This window comes from Equus asinus, chromosome 20 (genome assembly GCF_041296235.1).
Source record: "Equus asinus isolate D_3611 breed Donkey chromosome 20, EquAss-T2T_v2, whole genome shotgun sequence".
NCBI lineage: Eukaryota > Metazoa > Chordata > Mammalia > Perissodactyla > Equidae > Equus > Equus asinus.
The window spans coordinates 12971933-12987528 of record NC_091809.1 but is presented as its reverse complement, the minus strand read 5'-3'; the positions used below and the strand labels follow the sequence as shown (position 1 = coordinate 12987528).

General features: G+C 63.5%; 2 protein-coding genes across 5 annotated transcripts; one reads left to right on the top strand and one right to left on the bottom strand.

Moving 5' to 3' along the window:
• The first annotated feature begins 7876 nt into the window (after positions 1 to 7876).
• On the top strand, positions 7877 to 12110 carry JSRP1 (junctional sarcoplasmic reticulum protein 1). Of its 4 annotated transcripts, none has more exons than XM_014845636.3 (7): positions 7916 to 8426; positions 9429 to 9581; positions 9964 to 10004; positions 10150 to 10273; positions 10636 to 10791; positions 11415 to 11506; positions 11609 to 12110. In XM_014845636.3, exons 2-7 carry the CDS (start codon positions 9464 to 9466, stop codon positions 12044 to 12046), a joined length of 969 nt encoding a protein of 322 aa, XP_014701122.1. In that variant the 5' UTR covers positions 7916 to 8426; positions 9429 to 9463; the 3' UTR covers positions 12047 to 12110. The 4 variants fall into 4 exon arrangements, with proteins under 4 accessions (XP_044608533.1, XP_014701122.1, XP_044608532.1 ...); XM_044752597.2 differs by having other exon boundaries at positions 7969 to 8426; positions 9967 to 10004; XM_044752596.2 differs by having other exon boundaries at positions 7973 to 8426; positions 9386 to 9581.
• Positions 12111 to 12250: 140 nt separating this feature from the next.
• On the bottom strand, positions 12251 to 15595 carry AMH (anti-Mullerian hormone). Its single transcript, XM_070491671.1, has 4 exons — positions 14618 to 15595; positions 13883 to 14025; positions 13568 to 13676; positions 12251 to 13478 (listed from the first exon to the last, which is right to left on the bottom strand). Exons 1-4 carry the CDS (start codon positions 15057 to 15059, stop codon positions 12364 to 12366), a joined length of 1809 nt encoding a protein of 602 aa, XP_070347772.1. The 5' UTR covers positions 15060 to 15595; the 3' UTR covers positions 12251 to 12363.
• Position 15596: the final 1 nt, after the last annotated feature.

The following is a 15596-nucleotide window of genomic DNA, read 5'->3' as shown; positions in this document are numbered from 1 at the left end:
GCCGGGAGCGCGGCCGCGCGAGGGGGCGAGGCCGCCGGGGCCGCCGGGAAACGCAGGCGCCCCCGGGGGCCCCTCTCGGCGTCTGATTGGCGGACGGCGGAGGGCCCCGCGCCGCGGATTGGGCGGCACGTTTCTGGGCCCGCCCCCCCGTCGTCCCCTGCCTTCTGGCGTCACTCTGCGGGCGCGCGGAGGGGGCGGGGCCGCCGTGGCTCCGGGCACGCGCAGCGCGCGCCTGGCCCCGCCCCGCGTCCCCACTGCCGGGGTTTGGGGGCGGGGGCGCTGCGCGGGGTCTGGTTTTGGGGACCTCGCGGTGGCCGGGTCCCCGTCGTGGTCCCTGTCGCCCTCTCTGGGGGTCCCTTCCCCCAGCGGGCCCCTCCCCCGGGCGGCCGGGGGCGACAAAAGCGCCGGGTGTTGGGGGGAGAGGGTCCCCAGCGCCCCCACCCCTATAGGACAGAATTATTTTCACTAATAACCTCGGTTATTCATCATCGATCAGAAGGATGGTTTTCCGGATTCGGTGTCTCACGTTTACAGACGGCCAACAATTAAAAAGAGAACTTTGCATGTTGAGATGTTATCCCGATTTGGTCAACGATGTCGTGTCTCATTGGCAGAAATATTCTTTTTTGCAGAAAAACTCAGCTATTTGTAAAACTGAAATTTGCCCCCAAGCAGACATATTCCTCCTGGGGGCTCAATTCAGAAACATTTCACGTAGAAAAACCGAATTTCGCCCCTACAGGCAGCACAGACCTTCTTCCCCGTGGGTCCCACTTTCTTGGGTGGTTTTATGGTTTTTTAAGCACAGAAAGAAACTCGGAATTACATAGAATTAAAGCGACTGCTGTTTGTTTCCTTGTCTTTACGACCGCAGCCCTCTCGTTTTTATCTCATCCGATCTGTCGTGTGCATTTGGGGTAGAGACGCAAACTTCCCCCAAAGCGACCTCGAGTGATTAGAAAACCCACAGAAACGGACCCTGCAGAGCGTGTGGCCGGGTCCCTCTGCGTCTCCGAATTCCCTTCCACGTGGAATGCAGCATTTATTAACATTTGCTTACACGATACTTCTAAGCAATAAAAATGGCGAACTTACAGCTTCCGTATTTACAGGATTAAAAAACTCAGCAAAAACTAACATTTGCAAAGCTGAGGCCAACCGCAGAATTTTCCCAGGGAAAGAGTGTTGAATCGGTGGCATTGCTTAGCATTGCACAGTGAAAATAAAGAGCAGATGGGTTTCTCGTGAACTTTCTCATTGTTTTTTCATTTTTCTGCGGGAGCCCGTGCTTTTAGGCCGAGGGGCCGGCTCCCAGCCACCCGTCCACCCAGCCTCGGGGGCTGTTTGAGCGTCCTCCCTGTCTGAAGGGTTCGCATCTTTGTGGTTCCCGAAGGCCTGTTTGCTTGAGGCCGGAAGAGCCTGGGGTTTCGAAATCTGTTTTGCCTCTCGGTAGCTCCCTGGTGTCTTACGTAAACGGGTGTGTCGGGGGCAAGAGTCCGGGAGCGGACTTGCCCATGGCCGGCCGCCGGTCACCGGGTCACACTGTGTTTACCCACCCATGACTGAGGCCTGGAAGGGACGGAGGTCACATGGACCCCCAGCAGAGTGGGCTGCAGACAGTGGCCTCGAAGGCCACGCAGAAGCTGGTCTGTGAGGCGTCTGCAAGGACCCGCCTGTGGGGGCAGCATCCGGGGAAGGAAGTTTAGGCAACAGCCAGGCCTCTCTGGGCCCCGGGGACCCAGCAGACGTCTCGGGGGCCCAGCAGACGTCTCGGGTGGGGACGGGGGAGGGTTCGATCTTCCCTGGCAGCCTTGTGCCCTTGTCGGCCCAGCCGCTGTTTGATGTGGAATCATTGTGGGTGGAAAGAAAAAAAAAAATGCAGCCTCTCGGTCAAAAACAAGCTGCCAGAGCTCAAAAAAAAGCAGAGGTGGGGGAGAAGACAGGGTGCCGTGAGCTCCGGGGTGGGACGTGTCAGGGAAAGTCGTCACGGAGGCTCGGGGCCTCTGAGGACCCCCATCTCCGGGCAGGAATGTGGGGAGCCGTCGTGTCACCGTCGTGGGGAGGTGGGTCGGCTCTGGGGACCGCTCCCCCCGCCTGCCCTCAGGGAGGAGGGAGGCACCCGGATGTGGGGTGAGGAATGTTTTCATCTGCTTCACGCCCTGTGTGCGTGGGTGGGGGAGGGGGCACGGAGGCACCTGCCACCCAAGGATCGTAAACACCCGCCGGCCCAGGATCTCCTTCCGGCTGTCGTCCGGCTCTGAAGGGCTCGCTGGTGGTTGGGCCTCGGTTAGCGAGCAGTCAGCACTCGGGGGTTGAAGCAGACATGAATTCCCACTATCCACATCAGCCCGGTCACTCTCTGGGGGGCCGTCCTGGGTGCTGTGGGGGGTCGAGCAGCATCCCTGGCCCCCACCCCTACTCGATGCCAGGAGCACCCCCAGTGTGACACCCACAGATGTCCCCAGACGTGGCCCGGCATCTCCCAAGCGTCACTTTCTCTCTTCTCTGTCTAATCTGGGGGCGCCAGCGAACTCTGAGCCTGTGCGAGGGAAAAGGACACGCAGCGGATCGCGGTGGAGGGTCTCAGGATGGGCGCGGGGAGGCGGCCCGCCCTGCCTGGGCTTGCAGGGGACTGAAGGAGATCAGAGGAGTCTGTGAGAGGCGAGGAACCCCTAGACTGCAGGGAGGGAAAGAGGAGGTCAGGGAAGCCTTCCTGGAGGTGGTGAGAGCAGAGCTGCTGGAAAGGGACAGTGGAGGGCATGGGGGCATGTCAAGGACGGAGGGCCCATGCCTGGCATCCTGCTGAAGTCAGTATGGTGAGGTTAGGCCTCTGGAGGCGGGGAGCCGGGAGGCCAGGGGGCTCACTCTGATGTTTAAAAAAGGATTCGTGGAGCTCCCAAAGACGTCCACCCCTAATCCATGGGCCCTGTGGACGTGTCACCTCATGGGGCAGAGGGGACTCTGCAGATGGGTTAAGTTGAGGCCCCTGGGATGGGGGTGACCCTGGATCCCCAGGGCCCAGGGTCATCCCAGGGTCCCGAGCAGAGGGAGGCGGGAGGGTCAGAGGCCGAGATGGAGATGCTGCGCTGCTGGCCGTGTAGACAGAGGAAGGGGCCCCGAGCCCAGGATGTGGCGCCTCTGGAAGCTGGAGGAGGCGGGGCGCGCTCCTCCCCTGGGGCGTCGGGGAGGACCAGCCCTGGCCTCCCATGGAATTTAGCCCCATGGGACCGTGTCGGACTCCCGATCCCAGGACTGTGACGTGACGAGTGTGTGTAGTATTAGGCCACTGAGTTTGTGTGGCCTGACACAGCAGCCACAGGACACCCATCCATGGGGGGACGGGAAGGTTTGGCGTCTCGATGGGTGACATTTGTTGAGCCCATTTGACACAACCCATCTGACCACACTGTCCCCGCCCATTTCACTCCGTGGAAATTTCCCGTAGACCTTGAAGCCAGCGACACATGCTGGCGTCTAGCAAATGGCCTGCCTGCAGCTGGCTTGGAAGTGAAATGTTGCAAGTGAGACGGGCAGACCGAGGCCAGGACGGAGGGATGGAGACGGACCGAGTGAACGCAGCGAAACAGCACCCGGAGAGCCCGGGTGGAGGGCAGGTGGGTGTTCACGGGGAAATTCTCCCGCCCTTTCTGTGCGTTTGACAATTTCATAATAAAATGCTAAAGAATCAAACTGAAAAAGGATTGCGTCTCCTTTCACCACATCCAGCGTCGTTTCCCAGCCTGGCTCTGTCTCCTGTCTTTCGTCACCGGAACAAAAAGCCAGAGGCCTTTGGGTCTTGAGCAAACAGCCAGGAAAAGGGGAAGAAACCAGAACCCCCGCATTTTTAATGTGCGTCAAACAGCCCCGGGTGAGATGCAGGCCGGGGAAGGCCTCAAACAGCCCGAGTGTGGCCACAAGTCCCCACACACATCTGGCGCCCGGCGATAAGGCGCAGGACGCCGCGCGGGGCTCTGCAAACACGACAGAGGGGACGGGGCCAGCCGAGCTTATCTCAAACTGCTGGGCTGTTTTTTATCTTATTTTTATTTTTTATGTTCCTCGATACGTTTTTTGGTCTTTTGCTTTGCAATATTTCAAACGTTTTTACAAAGCTTCCGTTACAGAAAATGCAATGATTTGGGGGCTGACGCCCAGACGTCGCTGCTCTGCCCCCAGGCTTTCTGCTCCTTGGTGCTTGGGCCTCTGTTTTCACCACATTTATCTTTGTTTCTTTTTCTTTCTTTTCTTTTTTCTTTTGAGGAAGATTAGCCCTGAGCTAACTGCTGCCAATCCTCCTCTTTTTGCTGAGGAAGACTGGCCCTGAGCTCACATCCGTGCCCATCTTCCTCTACTTTATATGTGGGACGCCTACCACAGCATGGCTTGACAAGCGGTGCCATGTCTGCACCCAGGGTCTGAACTGGCAAACCCGGGGCTGCCAAAGTGGAACATGCACCCTTAATCCCTGTGCCACCGGGCCGGCCCCTATCTTTGTTTCTATAAAATATTTGTTGCTAAATATAAGCGATGGATGCTCACTGAGGAAACTACAAATATATGCGTGTAATTCTTACTGGATCTATACTATATATGTCTGTGTTTATAGAAACAGATTTATTTACTTATACATAATATTATGGATTATGTTTGAATAACGTATCTATTTATATTTTGTATATAATGTGCATTACATATTTTCATAAAATATGTATATATTTATAAACATGTAAGTACATTTTGCTGTTCCTGATTTCATAGCCTTTATTTATCTATAGGCTAAAGTGCTTTTTTGGAACTCCAAATCTTTCTCAACAGCTTTATTAGGATGGAAATCACATACCACACAATCGACCTATTTAAAGTGTACAGTTTAATGGTTTTTAGTATTTTTACAGACGTGTGCGCCCATCACCACAGTCAATTTTAGAACAGGTTTATCACTTCAAAAAGCAGCCCCATCCCCACCAGCAGTCACCCCCACCCCCTCCCCAGCCCCTGGCCCCCACGAGCCCGCTCTCTGTATGTGGATCTGCCTGTTCTGGACGTTTCCTGTCCATGGGGTCACACGCCGTGTGTCCTTCTGTGTCTGCTTCTCTCCCTGAGCGTCGTGTGTTCAGGTGCGGCTGTGTCCGGGCCTCACTCCTCTTCACGGCTGCGTAATATTCCAGCGTGTGGATGGACTACATTGTGTTTATCCGTCATGCATCGATGGACGCCTGGCTTGCTTCCACCTTTTGGCTGTTCTGACTGATGCTGGTGTGGACGTGGGTGTGCAAATACCCCTTCGAGTCCCCAGTTTCATTCCCTTCGGGTCTATATGTTGGAGCGGAATCACTGGACATCCGGTAATCCTATGTCTAGCTTTTTGAGGAACCGCAAATCACTGTATCCTCTTAAGAGAAAAAACATAGGTTGCAAAACAAAGTGTTCAGACATTCACTAAGGATGCTCATTGTGTAAAAACAAATACATCAATAATATTAAAACAAAAAGTTGTGAAAACATCCAAGGAAAGAATACTGAAATGTCATACAGCGTCTGATGTTGCACGGGGCCATGGCGGGCGTTTGACAAACTGTCCTCTCTGAGCTTGTCCCCATTTTCTAAACATTCGGCTTTTGTCCGTGTGATGAGGGAGAAAATCAGAGTTGCGGGGATTTCAGGGAGGCGGGAGGGGGCGGGGGGCGCTGGCCTCGGTGGCCCCGCGTGTGCTCAGGTTCCCGGGTGGCTCCTGGGGAGGCTGTACATGCCCAGGAGTTTTCCCGGTGGCAACTCCCTGCCCAAAGCCCCTTCCCCTTTCCACTCAGGGGTCCCAAAGTGGCCCATGCTTTGCAGCTGCAGACCCGTGGCTGCAGGTCTCAGAATGCACCTTTGAAGGCCAAGAGGGGACACAAGCATTCAGGCCACAGCGGACCCCCTTCCCAGATAAGGTCACGCTCCGAGGCGCTGGGAGTCAGGATATGAACGTGCATTTTTTTGGAGGGGCGACCCAGCCGTAACGGGGTCAGGGGCGTGTCTGGAAGGTGAGCCTTCTGTAAAGGGCCTAGTGTGCACACGGGGTGGGACCGAGGACCGGGGTTGGGGGACGGGGCCAGGTCACGCGGGGCGAGGGCGCTCCTCACCCGGGTGAAGCTGGGTTTCCCACAACCACCCGGGAGAGTTTGCTGAGTGGGGCGATGTCCACAGGGAGCAGTATCGGCCGGGACGGGGGAGGGCTGGCGGTCCCCCTGGGGTCCAACTCACGGCCCACCCTCAGTCCTTCCTGAGGTTCGGCCTCCGCGCCCGCCTGTCCTCACTGAGCGAACACTGTGACACCAACGGATGCTACTACAAGCGAAACTGAGGACAAGGTCTGTCCTGACGGCATCCTACATGGTGTCACGTTTGTAAAAGTCTAAATGGAACAGGGTCCCCCTCGGCACGGTGACATTGGGGCCGGGTCACTCTCTGGGGGGCCGTCCTGGGCGCTGTGGGGGGTCGAGCAGCATCTGTGGTCCCCACCTACTCGATGCCAGGAGCATCCCCAGTGTGACACCCACAAATGTCCCCAGACGTGGCTCAGTGTCCCCCGGGGGGCGGGATCACCTCCTGTTGGGAACCACAGACCTACAGTTACAGAAATCACATCCTTTTACAAATTTTAAAACACATGGCTCCTCCAGAGGATTTCAAAGCTTCCCAGTGCTTTCGAGATAAGCTGGTGACTTTGCCCGCCGACATCGTGTGCCAGTGACTTGTCAGGGCTCCGTTAGTGCAGACGGCCCTGCAGGAGGCGGTGACATTCATCTGGGCCGCGCTGGCCGCCGTTTGCAGAACTAGCACCAGGGGGACAGCTTAGGGACGCGGGGTGAGCAGTGTCTCGAGGCTCCGCCTGAGCTCACAGGGCCTCTCGCATGGACCCAGCTGCACTGCACGGACATCAGCACTGAAAACGGCACGCCGCTCGTGGGTGAGCAGCACGGGGGCCCGTGTTCACAGCAGCCAAAGGGGGAAGCAACCCGAGTGTCCATCACGGATGGTGGATGCACACACAGGGACCCCCACACGCTGGAATATTACGCAGCCGTGAAGAGGAGCGAGGCCCTGACACGGCTGCACGTGGACGGACCTGCACACACGACGCTCAGGGAGAGGCGCAGGCACAGAAGGACACACGGCGTGTGATCCCACGGACATGAAACGTCCAGAACAGGCAGATCCACAGACAGAGAGCGGGCTCGTGGGGGCCACGGGCTGGGGAGGGGGAGGGGGTGACGGCTCATGCGGAACTGGCCTGCTTTTGCAGTGATGGAACGTTCTAGAACTAGATAGAGGTGACGGTTGGACATCTCTGAATGTACTAAAACCCACTGAATTATACACTTTTAAAGGATAGGTTTTATGGAATATGAATTATATCTCAATAAAGCTGTTATATATTTTAACATTGGCCCTGAGCTAACACCTGTTGCCAATCTTTTTCTTCTTCTTCTTCTCCCCAAAGCCCCCCAGTACATAGTTGTGTATTTTAGTTGTGGGTCCTTCTAGTTGTGGCATGTGGGACGCCACCTCAACATGGCCTGATGAGTGGTGCCGTGTCCGTGCCCAGGATCCAAACCAACAAAACCCTGGAGCCGCCGAAGAGGAGTGTGGGAACTCAACCACTTGGCCCTGGGGCCGGCCCCCAATAAAGCTGTTATATTTTTAAAATGACAAAATAATTTCCCATACACCTGGGCTGGGCTGGAGTGGGTGTTGGTGTGTTTGATGACTGACTAAACGAGGACGTCAATGTTTGAAGAGGTGGGATGACACAAAAGCAGTCCAGGGTGACCGAGTGGTTACTTAAGCAGGATTTTGACCTCACCGCCCCTCTGGGAGGAAGTGATCCCACTTTCCAGATGAGGAAACGGAAACGAGGCCTCTGAGCTGGCGACTCGCCCGGGTCAGCCAGCAGAGCCCGCATTCCACACAGCCATCTTGCTCCTCCTCCAGGAAGTCCTCCGTGATGCCTCCAGGCTCCACAGGCCGCCTGGGCCTGGGGTAAGGCCGCTCCACGCAGTTGGCTCACACCTGGCGCTCCAGAAACGCTTGCTGGCCGACTCCGAGAGAGAGGGCAAGGCGACCACCCTTTGTGGGTGCTCTTGCCTCAGGACCCCCTTCTCTGAGGCTCCAAGACAGGAAGCAACGTGCCCAGGGTCACTCGGCCAGCCTGGGGGTGACTCTGTGCTGAAGGAGGGGTGGGGTCACCCTCGGCCAATGCCCAGTCCTGCCCCAAGCCGGGGGACGCCCCAGCGGCCATCTTGTGCCCGGCCCTCCTCCCTCTCGCTCCGCTGGCCCCGCTGATTGGCCCACCCTGCGGCCTCTGGCCACCTGTCGCTGTCTGTCTTGGGGCCACCCTCCCCACGCTCCATCCCGTCCACCAGGCCCGGCGCCACGGCTGCGGGGTAAGTGGGGCAGGGGGAGGCCCAGGCTGAGGTGGGGGTCCCGGGGGTCTGGAGAGTGCATCTCTGAGGTCCACAGGGGTCCCCAACTCTTGTGGCTGCCCCCCACACACACCCAGGGGCACCCACCTCCTGCCCACTTGGCCCCTCCCCCACTGCTCTGCTCCAGCCCCCGGGAAGGGTCTCCTCTCTGCCCAGCAATGGGGACACCCGAATGCTGGCAGCCAGAGGCACTGGGGACCCCAAAAAGCATGGCTTTGGGAAGCCAACAGACCTGGCTTTGACCTCAGGCTCTGCGTGACCTCTGGCCTACGGCTGTCTCTAGCCTCAGTTTCCCCTTCTGCCCTATGGGAGCAGAGGCAAGGAGAAGGGGCAGGGCTCCCAGCGTTGGGATCGGGGGACCCCTGGGACCCCTGTCTGTCCCTGCCTGTCATGGCTGGAACGAGGCTGGTCCTGGCTGCTGGGGCCTGAGCGCCTAGATTTAGGGAGCTGGGGAGGGGGGTGCCAGGAATGGTGGGTGAGGACAGTAGAGAGGGAGACCCCGTGGGGGCAAAGGCCTGGGAGGGGCCGGGCTGCACGTCCGCCTGTCCCGCTGGCCTCGGGCACCGGATAAAAATAGTCCTGGTCTCAGAGAACATGAGCCGACCCGGGGGCCAAGGGTTCTGGTTTGGGCTGTGTCTTTGCCCATCTCTGTGTGACTTGGGTGGGCCCCAGCCCTCTCTGGGCCCCAGCAGCCTCTGCTGTGTGCTCAGGGATGCTGGGGCACCGGAGAGGCTGGGCTATGGGGAGGGGTCCCAGGGCGGGCCTGGGGGGCAGGGAGGGGGCCTGGGGGGGGGCTGCTGGGCGCCGACCAGCGCGAGCGTGATTTGCCGAATGACGGGGGCCCCAGGCAGAGGGACGGGGCTGGGGGAGCCAGGGTTGAGTGGTCCCTGTACACGGAGCCCCCTCCTTCTGGCCCACAGCAGGGGCCCAGCGAGTGAAGAGGCCTCCTCCTTGTCCCCCCAGCCCCGCTCTGGACCCGCTGCTGCCCAGACGTCGCCATGACAACCAGGGCCGTGGAGGAGCTGGACGGTGGCCTTGGCAGCTGCCAGCCGAGCGAGGACCTCCCCACGTTGGCTGAGCTCTGCCCAGGCCAGCCCCCCGAGGACCGGGCTCGAGGTATCCATGGCGGTGGGGGGGGGGGGGTGGTGCTGGCAGGCTGAGGCCCACGTCCCCATCCTCCCGTTGAGCCATGTGGCTCAGCTTCAGAGACCAGGACTGGGCTCCCACTGGACTGGCTTCAACGGCGATCCCCGTTTCTAACCCCTGTGCCCGTTCGTGCCTTGGGGGCCCAGAAGGAGCCCACAGGACATGGGTGCTGGGCCACACAGGTCGAGGCTCGAGTCCCACTTGCCAGGGAAGTGCTGGGTGCCTCCCAGCCTCTCAGCTTTCGAATGTGGAAAATGGGAGCAGTCACCTGCCGCTTGCCCAGCAGAGCCCCGTGGAGGGTGGGATCGGCCTGGGGGTCCCCACGACTTGACTCTCCCTCTTTTCCCACCAGCAGCGACGCCCAGGCTGGCCGACTCTGGCGGCTGGCCCCACGTAAGTAGCCGGAGCCCTCAGGCTTCAGTCCAGGATGCCCCTGGAGTCGGGGACACGCTGGCCAAGGGGGGTGTGTTCCTCCAGCCCATGGGAGAGGTTTGGGCTCCCTTAGAGGAAAGATGGGACCATTCGTGATTCCCCATAGGACTCCCGGGAGCCAGCAGCAGATGGCAGCTCCGAAGGCAAAGTGGATGCCAGGCCCAAGAAGACAGAAAAGGAGCCTGTGGCCAAAGTGGCCCCAGGACCCCCGAAGGAGAAGCTGAAAGCAGGTGCAAATGGGTTTGCAGGAGGCAGGGGTGAGGTGGGGAGTGGGTATGGACGGGTATGAAGGGTCGGTCCTCGGCTGGGTCCTTGGATGAGGGGTGGGAGGGGAGGTGTGGCTCATGGAGGCTCCCGCTGAGTGGTGTCCCGATGCCCCAGGCAGTAACTAAATGGGCCAGGAGCCTCTGCTAACCAGCTAAAGTGCTGCGAAGCTTCAGCTAATTATCTTCTAGAATATTCTGGGCATCCCAGAGAAGCTGCCAAGCACGCAGGGCTTAGTTCTCCCGCCAGGGCGGCACACACAGAGCTGCGTTTAGGGCGGGCGTGTGCCCCCGGGTACCGGCGCCCAGCCCCGCCCTTGCTCCTGCAGCCCCCCGGAGCCCCGCGCGCAAGAAGGCGCAGAGCGCGCCGCCCCCGCCGCCGGCCCTGAGCGAGGAGCTGCCCTGGGGGGACCTGTCGCTCAACAAGTGCCTGGTGCTCGCGTCCCTCGTGGCGCTGCTGGGCTCGGCTCTCCAGCTGTGCCGCGGTGAGCCCGCGCCCCACGGGGGGCTCCACGGGGCGCGCGCTCCTCCGGGGAAGGGTCGGGTCTGCGGGCCTCCCCTCCCCAACGGACAGGCCTCCTTCCCCCAGGACGGATCTTGTGCGCGGTCCCCCCACCCCGACCCCGCTCAGGGATGGACATTGCGCGCCCTCGCGATCGGGCCCGCGGCCCTCTCTCCAGGACCGGCTTTAAGCGTCCCTCACCTCGCGCCCCACTATGGACCTTGCGCGGAGCCCTTTCCCTCCCAGTGAGGACCTTGCTGCCCCTCCCTCCCCTGCGAACACACCCTCACCCCCGCGGGCCTGGCACGCCCAGGGTAGGCGGTGGGCGCGCCCTCTCGGCGCGCCGGTCTTCCTTGCGCGCCTGCAGCCCGCGGAGAAACACGACCAGTCCTTTTGCAACCGGAATGAGGGAGATTTGGAGGGGAGGGGGCGCGCGCTGCAGCGGAGACCCGGAACCCCTTCCGAGGGCTCCGAGGGACCCAGTCCAGCCTCAGGGTACCCCGCGGGGTCCGGCAGGGCCCCCTTCGCTGGTCCCCAGGGAGAGGGAGCTCTCGGGGCGAGGGCTAGGATGGACGGCGACTCGCATCCCCTTGTGTCCCCTCCCAGACGCCGTGGCTGGGGAGGCGGTCTCCCCTGCGCCTGTCCCTGAGCCGTGGGTCCCGCCGGGCTCGGCCCCCAAGGAGCCAGCGTCGCCCTTGGTAAGCGCTTCTTTCAAGTGACCCCGGGCGTCGGGTGCTCATTCGGGGGAAGGCCTGGGCCGGCCTGCGCTGACCCCAGCACCCCACACGGTCCCGTTGCAGCCGAAGCCCGTGGCCTGGGCGCCCCCATCGGGGCCGCCTGCGCCCCAGGTGGAGGCAGAGAGGCCCGGGGTTCCCGTGAACAGGGAGGCTGCCAAGAAGGACGAAGGTGAGCCTGCGGAGGAGCGCGCAGCCGTCGCCGACCGAGGGTCCAAGGAGAGGCCACGGAAGCAGAGGGCGCGGAAGGAGAGGGCGCGGAAGGAGGAGAGGGCGCGGAAGGAGAGGCCGCAGAAAGAGGAGAGGCCACGCGCCGCCAGGGAGCCCCGGGGAGCCCTACCCCGGCGCTGGGAGGCACGTGACGCCGGCCGTCGGCCGTGGGCGCGGGACTCCGGACACCCCGAGCACGGGAAGAGGCCGGCCTGGGCCTCCCCACGGCGCCCCAACGAGGAGGACCGGCCTCCGGGCCGCCAGAAGGCCCGCGCGGGCAAGGGGCGGGACTGAGCCGGATCCCGGGACCCCTTCTCGGAGGCCCCGTGGTTCCAGTAAAATAAAGCGAGCGAGCGGCTCCGCGTCGCCTGCTCCTTTGCGCCTCTAACCTGCCCGGGGCCTTAGTGACGGGGATGGAGCTTCAGGCCGGCGAGAGGCAGTGGGACCGAGGGGGACAACCCGGCCCTGCGCACCAGGAGGAGAGCTGGCTGAAGGAGGCCCCGCCCCTAACATGCACGGACACCCGAGCTGGGTGCTTGCTGGTCTTTATTGGGGCGATTATTGGGATCCGAATAAATACGGGCAGGGCGCCACTGGGAGCACGCGGCGGGTCACCGGCAGCCGCACTCGGTGGCCACCATGTTGGGCACGTGGTGCGCGCTGATGCGCTCCTCGGACAGGCTGATGAGCAGCTTGCCCGCGTAGGCAGTGGGCACGCAGCAGGGGGCGCGCGCCAGGGCGGCGCCGCGGGCCTGCATCTTTAGCAGCAGCACCACGTGGTTGCCGTAGCGCGGGTTGCGGTCGGACTGCGGCCAGCCGCACGCGCCCTGGCAGTTGTTGGCCTGGTACGTCTCGGGGATGAGCACGGAGCGCTCGGCGCGCAAGTCCACGCGCAGCTCGCGCAGCGCGCACGGCCCGTCGGCGGCCCGGGTCCCCGCGTTGCGCTGCGCCCGCCCGGGCCCGCTCCGCTCGCGCCCGCGCCACTCGGCGCGCAGGCCTTGCAGCGCCTTCAGCAGCAGCAGCGCGCGCAGCGGGCCGCCCGGGCCGCCCTGGTCCCCGGCGTCCCCCGGGCACAGTGCGAGCAGGCGCGCCAGCAGCGGCTCTGCGGCGGGGGGCAGCCCCGGGAGGCTGCGCAGCTCGGCCGCCGCCGCCTGCAGCTCGGCGGCCACGCGGCGCGCCAGGCCCGCGGCCCAGGGCGCCGACGCGGGGTCCGGCAATGGCGCGGGGTCCCCGGCAGCGGCCGCGGTGGGCGGCAGCAGCAGCAGCAGCGGCTCCTCGCCGTCCAGCAGGCGCTCCAGCGCCGCGGGGTCCGACAGGTTGACCAGGCCCTGCGGGAAGCTGGCCAGCGCGCCCGGGTCCAGGGCCAGGCGTGGCGGCGAGGCCGGGGTCGGGGGCCCCCGCAGCGCGCGCACCAGGCGCGTGAGCGTCTCCAGGAAGGGGTCGGCGCTGGGCCGCGGCTCCTCGGGCTCCGGGGACGGCCTGGAAGGCAGAGTCAGGGGCACTGAGCGGGCGCGAGGCTGCGCCGCCCCCGCCTCCCCGCGTCCCCAGGCCAGGGCTTGCGCGCACCTGGCTGGCGGGAAGGGCACCGTGTCGAGCCGGCCGTGCGCGGGCATGGGCGCGGGCCACGGCCGCTGTAGCAGGAACAGGGCGGGGGTCATCCGCGTGAAGCAGCGGGGGTCGGTGCCGAACAGCAGCGTCTGCAGCTGGGCCGTGCTCAGGGGGGCACCTGCACGGGGTGGCGCCGGGCGGCCTCAGTGGCTTGAAGCCAAGGGCATCCCTGTGCCCCCCGCCTAGTCCCTCTGGGCGCCGGCCTACCATCTCCGCGAGGCTGCAGGGTCAGGGTGAGCCCAGGGTGGCGCCAGGCCCATGCTGGGTGGTCGACGGCCAGCGCCAGGTAGCGGGTGTCCGGGGACGGGCAGAGGCTCTGCGGAGATGGGGGCTCAGCCCGCTGGGTGGGCGCGGGATGCCAGCCCCGCTGTGCCCGCTGCCCTTAACACCCCTTCACGGTTCCAGCCTGGACCCCTGGAGCCTTTCCCTTAACTGCAGCTTAACCCCCACCCTGCAACCCCCGTCCCAGGTGTGCATGTGGGCTCCTGAGACCCCGGACTGGCCCCCTGAACTGCCTGGTACCTGGGCCCCCGGCAGCCCGGCCCCCGTGACAGTGACCTCAGGGCCGGGCCCGGCGTACAGCACCAGCAGCGCTGGCTCCGGGGGGCTGGCTCCTCCAGATGGGGGCTCCTGGAACCTCAGCGAGGGCGTCGGCTCCCACATCACTGTCACCAGGACAAGGGAAAGGGGGACGCCTAAGCCACTGAAGCCGGGGCCCTTCCCCAGGCCTGTTGCCCCACCCCCCTGGGAGCCTTGGGGAGCCTGGTGGGAGGTTGACGTCTCTGGACACCAGGGGCAGGACCTCGCTGGGACATGGTGGCCAAGGAGGACTGACTGACAAGGTGGGTGGGGGGCCAGCCGCCTGTCACCCTGATGTCTCTGGGTCTGGGGTCTCTTGGGGGGCCCCTTCCTGCCGTGGGTCTCTGAGGCCAGTGGCCCCTGAGGACAGGCACCCCCTGCGTCTGGCTCCTGCTGGGTGGGAGGACGGGCGTCCTCACTGGGCCTTCAGGGGCGGAGTGGGCCACCTTCCCTGACACTGCAGGAGGGGTGGGCCTGGGAGCGGGCACCGGGGACCTGCCTCCAGACATGACAGAGGCAAGGTGCCCACCTCCTGGCCGTCGGCCTCCACTTGCCCTGGAGGCGGGAGGGGTCCGGGCGGGGGCTCTGGCTGTGCCGTCTCAGGAGGAGGGAGCTGTCTCCCATCTTGGTGGCCTAGAACCACATCTCCCGCCAGCTCCAGGCGCGGCCCCCACCTACCTTCCTCCAGGTGCAGGACCACCAGCCACTGCCCCCAGGGTGCCCCCAGCCAGGCCTGCAGGCGCTGCAGAGATGGTACGGCCGCCTGCCGGTCGGCAGGGGAGCAGACCCCGAAGGTGGCCAGGTCGCGGGGGCTCCAGCGGGTGCGCTGCACGGCCTCCAGGAAGGCCTGCTCGTAGCCGCTCAGGGCCCCCGCCACCCGCAGCGGGGCGCTGCTCCGGTTGCCACCCTCGTCCAGCGTCACCAAGCACCCCAGGGGTTCTTGGGGGCTGCCTGGCGGCCAGTCCCAGTCCTGGTGGAAGATGAGGCCCCCGGTGCCTGTGGCTGGCTCCCCAGGCAAAGCTGGGGTGCTGGAGACCTCTTCTCCGGGGGTCCCAGCCCTCAGCAGAGCCCCCACAGCTGACAGCACAAGCGCCAGCCACGAGAGAGACGGAGCCCGCATCCTGGGCGCTGCGACGGCCCGGGCTGCCCGGCCTATATGGACGAGCCGGGGATGTTTGTGCGCGAGGGCGGCCCTATCTCCCGCGCCGTGACCTTGGGGGCCAGTGCCCGGCGCCCTGCCGTGAGCCTGGGCGGCCGGGCGGCCTCCTCAAAGCCCCTTCTGTTCCAGCCCAGCTGCCTATCTCCCCCTCACCGGCGACAGAAAGTGTGGCCTGTGCCCAATTGTCCACAACTGTCCTTGACGGGTTCTCCCCCTGGAGACAGCGGGAATGTGAGCAGGGAGTGACCGGCCCAGACTGTCAACAGCTCCCAGCCGGAGGGGGCAGGCATGGAGCGGGTAGGGCGAGCTGCAGAGCCCCCGCCTGGAGGATGGGGCCAGGCCCTGAGGGGCACCAGATGGCTCGGGGCTCAGAGCACTGGGTGGGCGGGCCTGGCTGGGGCTCCCGTCTCCTGCTCACTTGCTCTGACCCGGGGCCCGTGAGGCCGCGGTAGACCCCCAGGAGAGCGGGCAGCCTTTGCTCTGCTCTCCGCAGAGGAC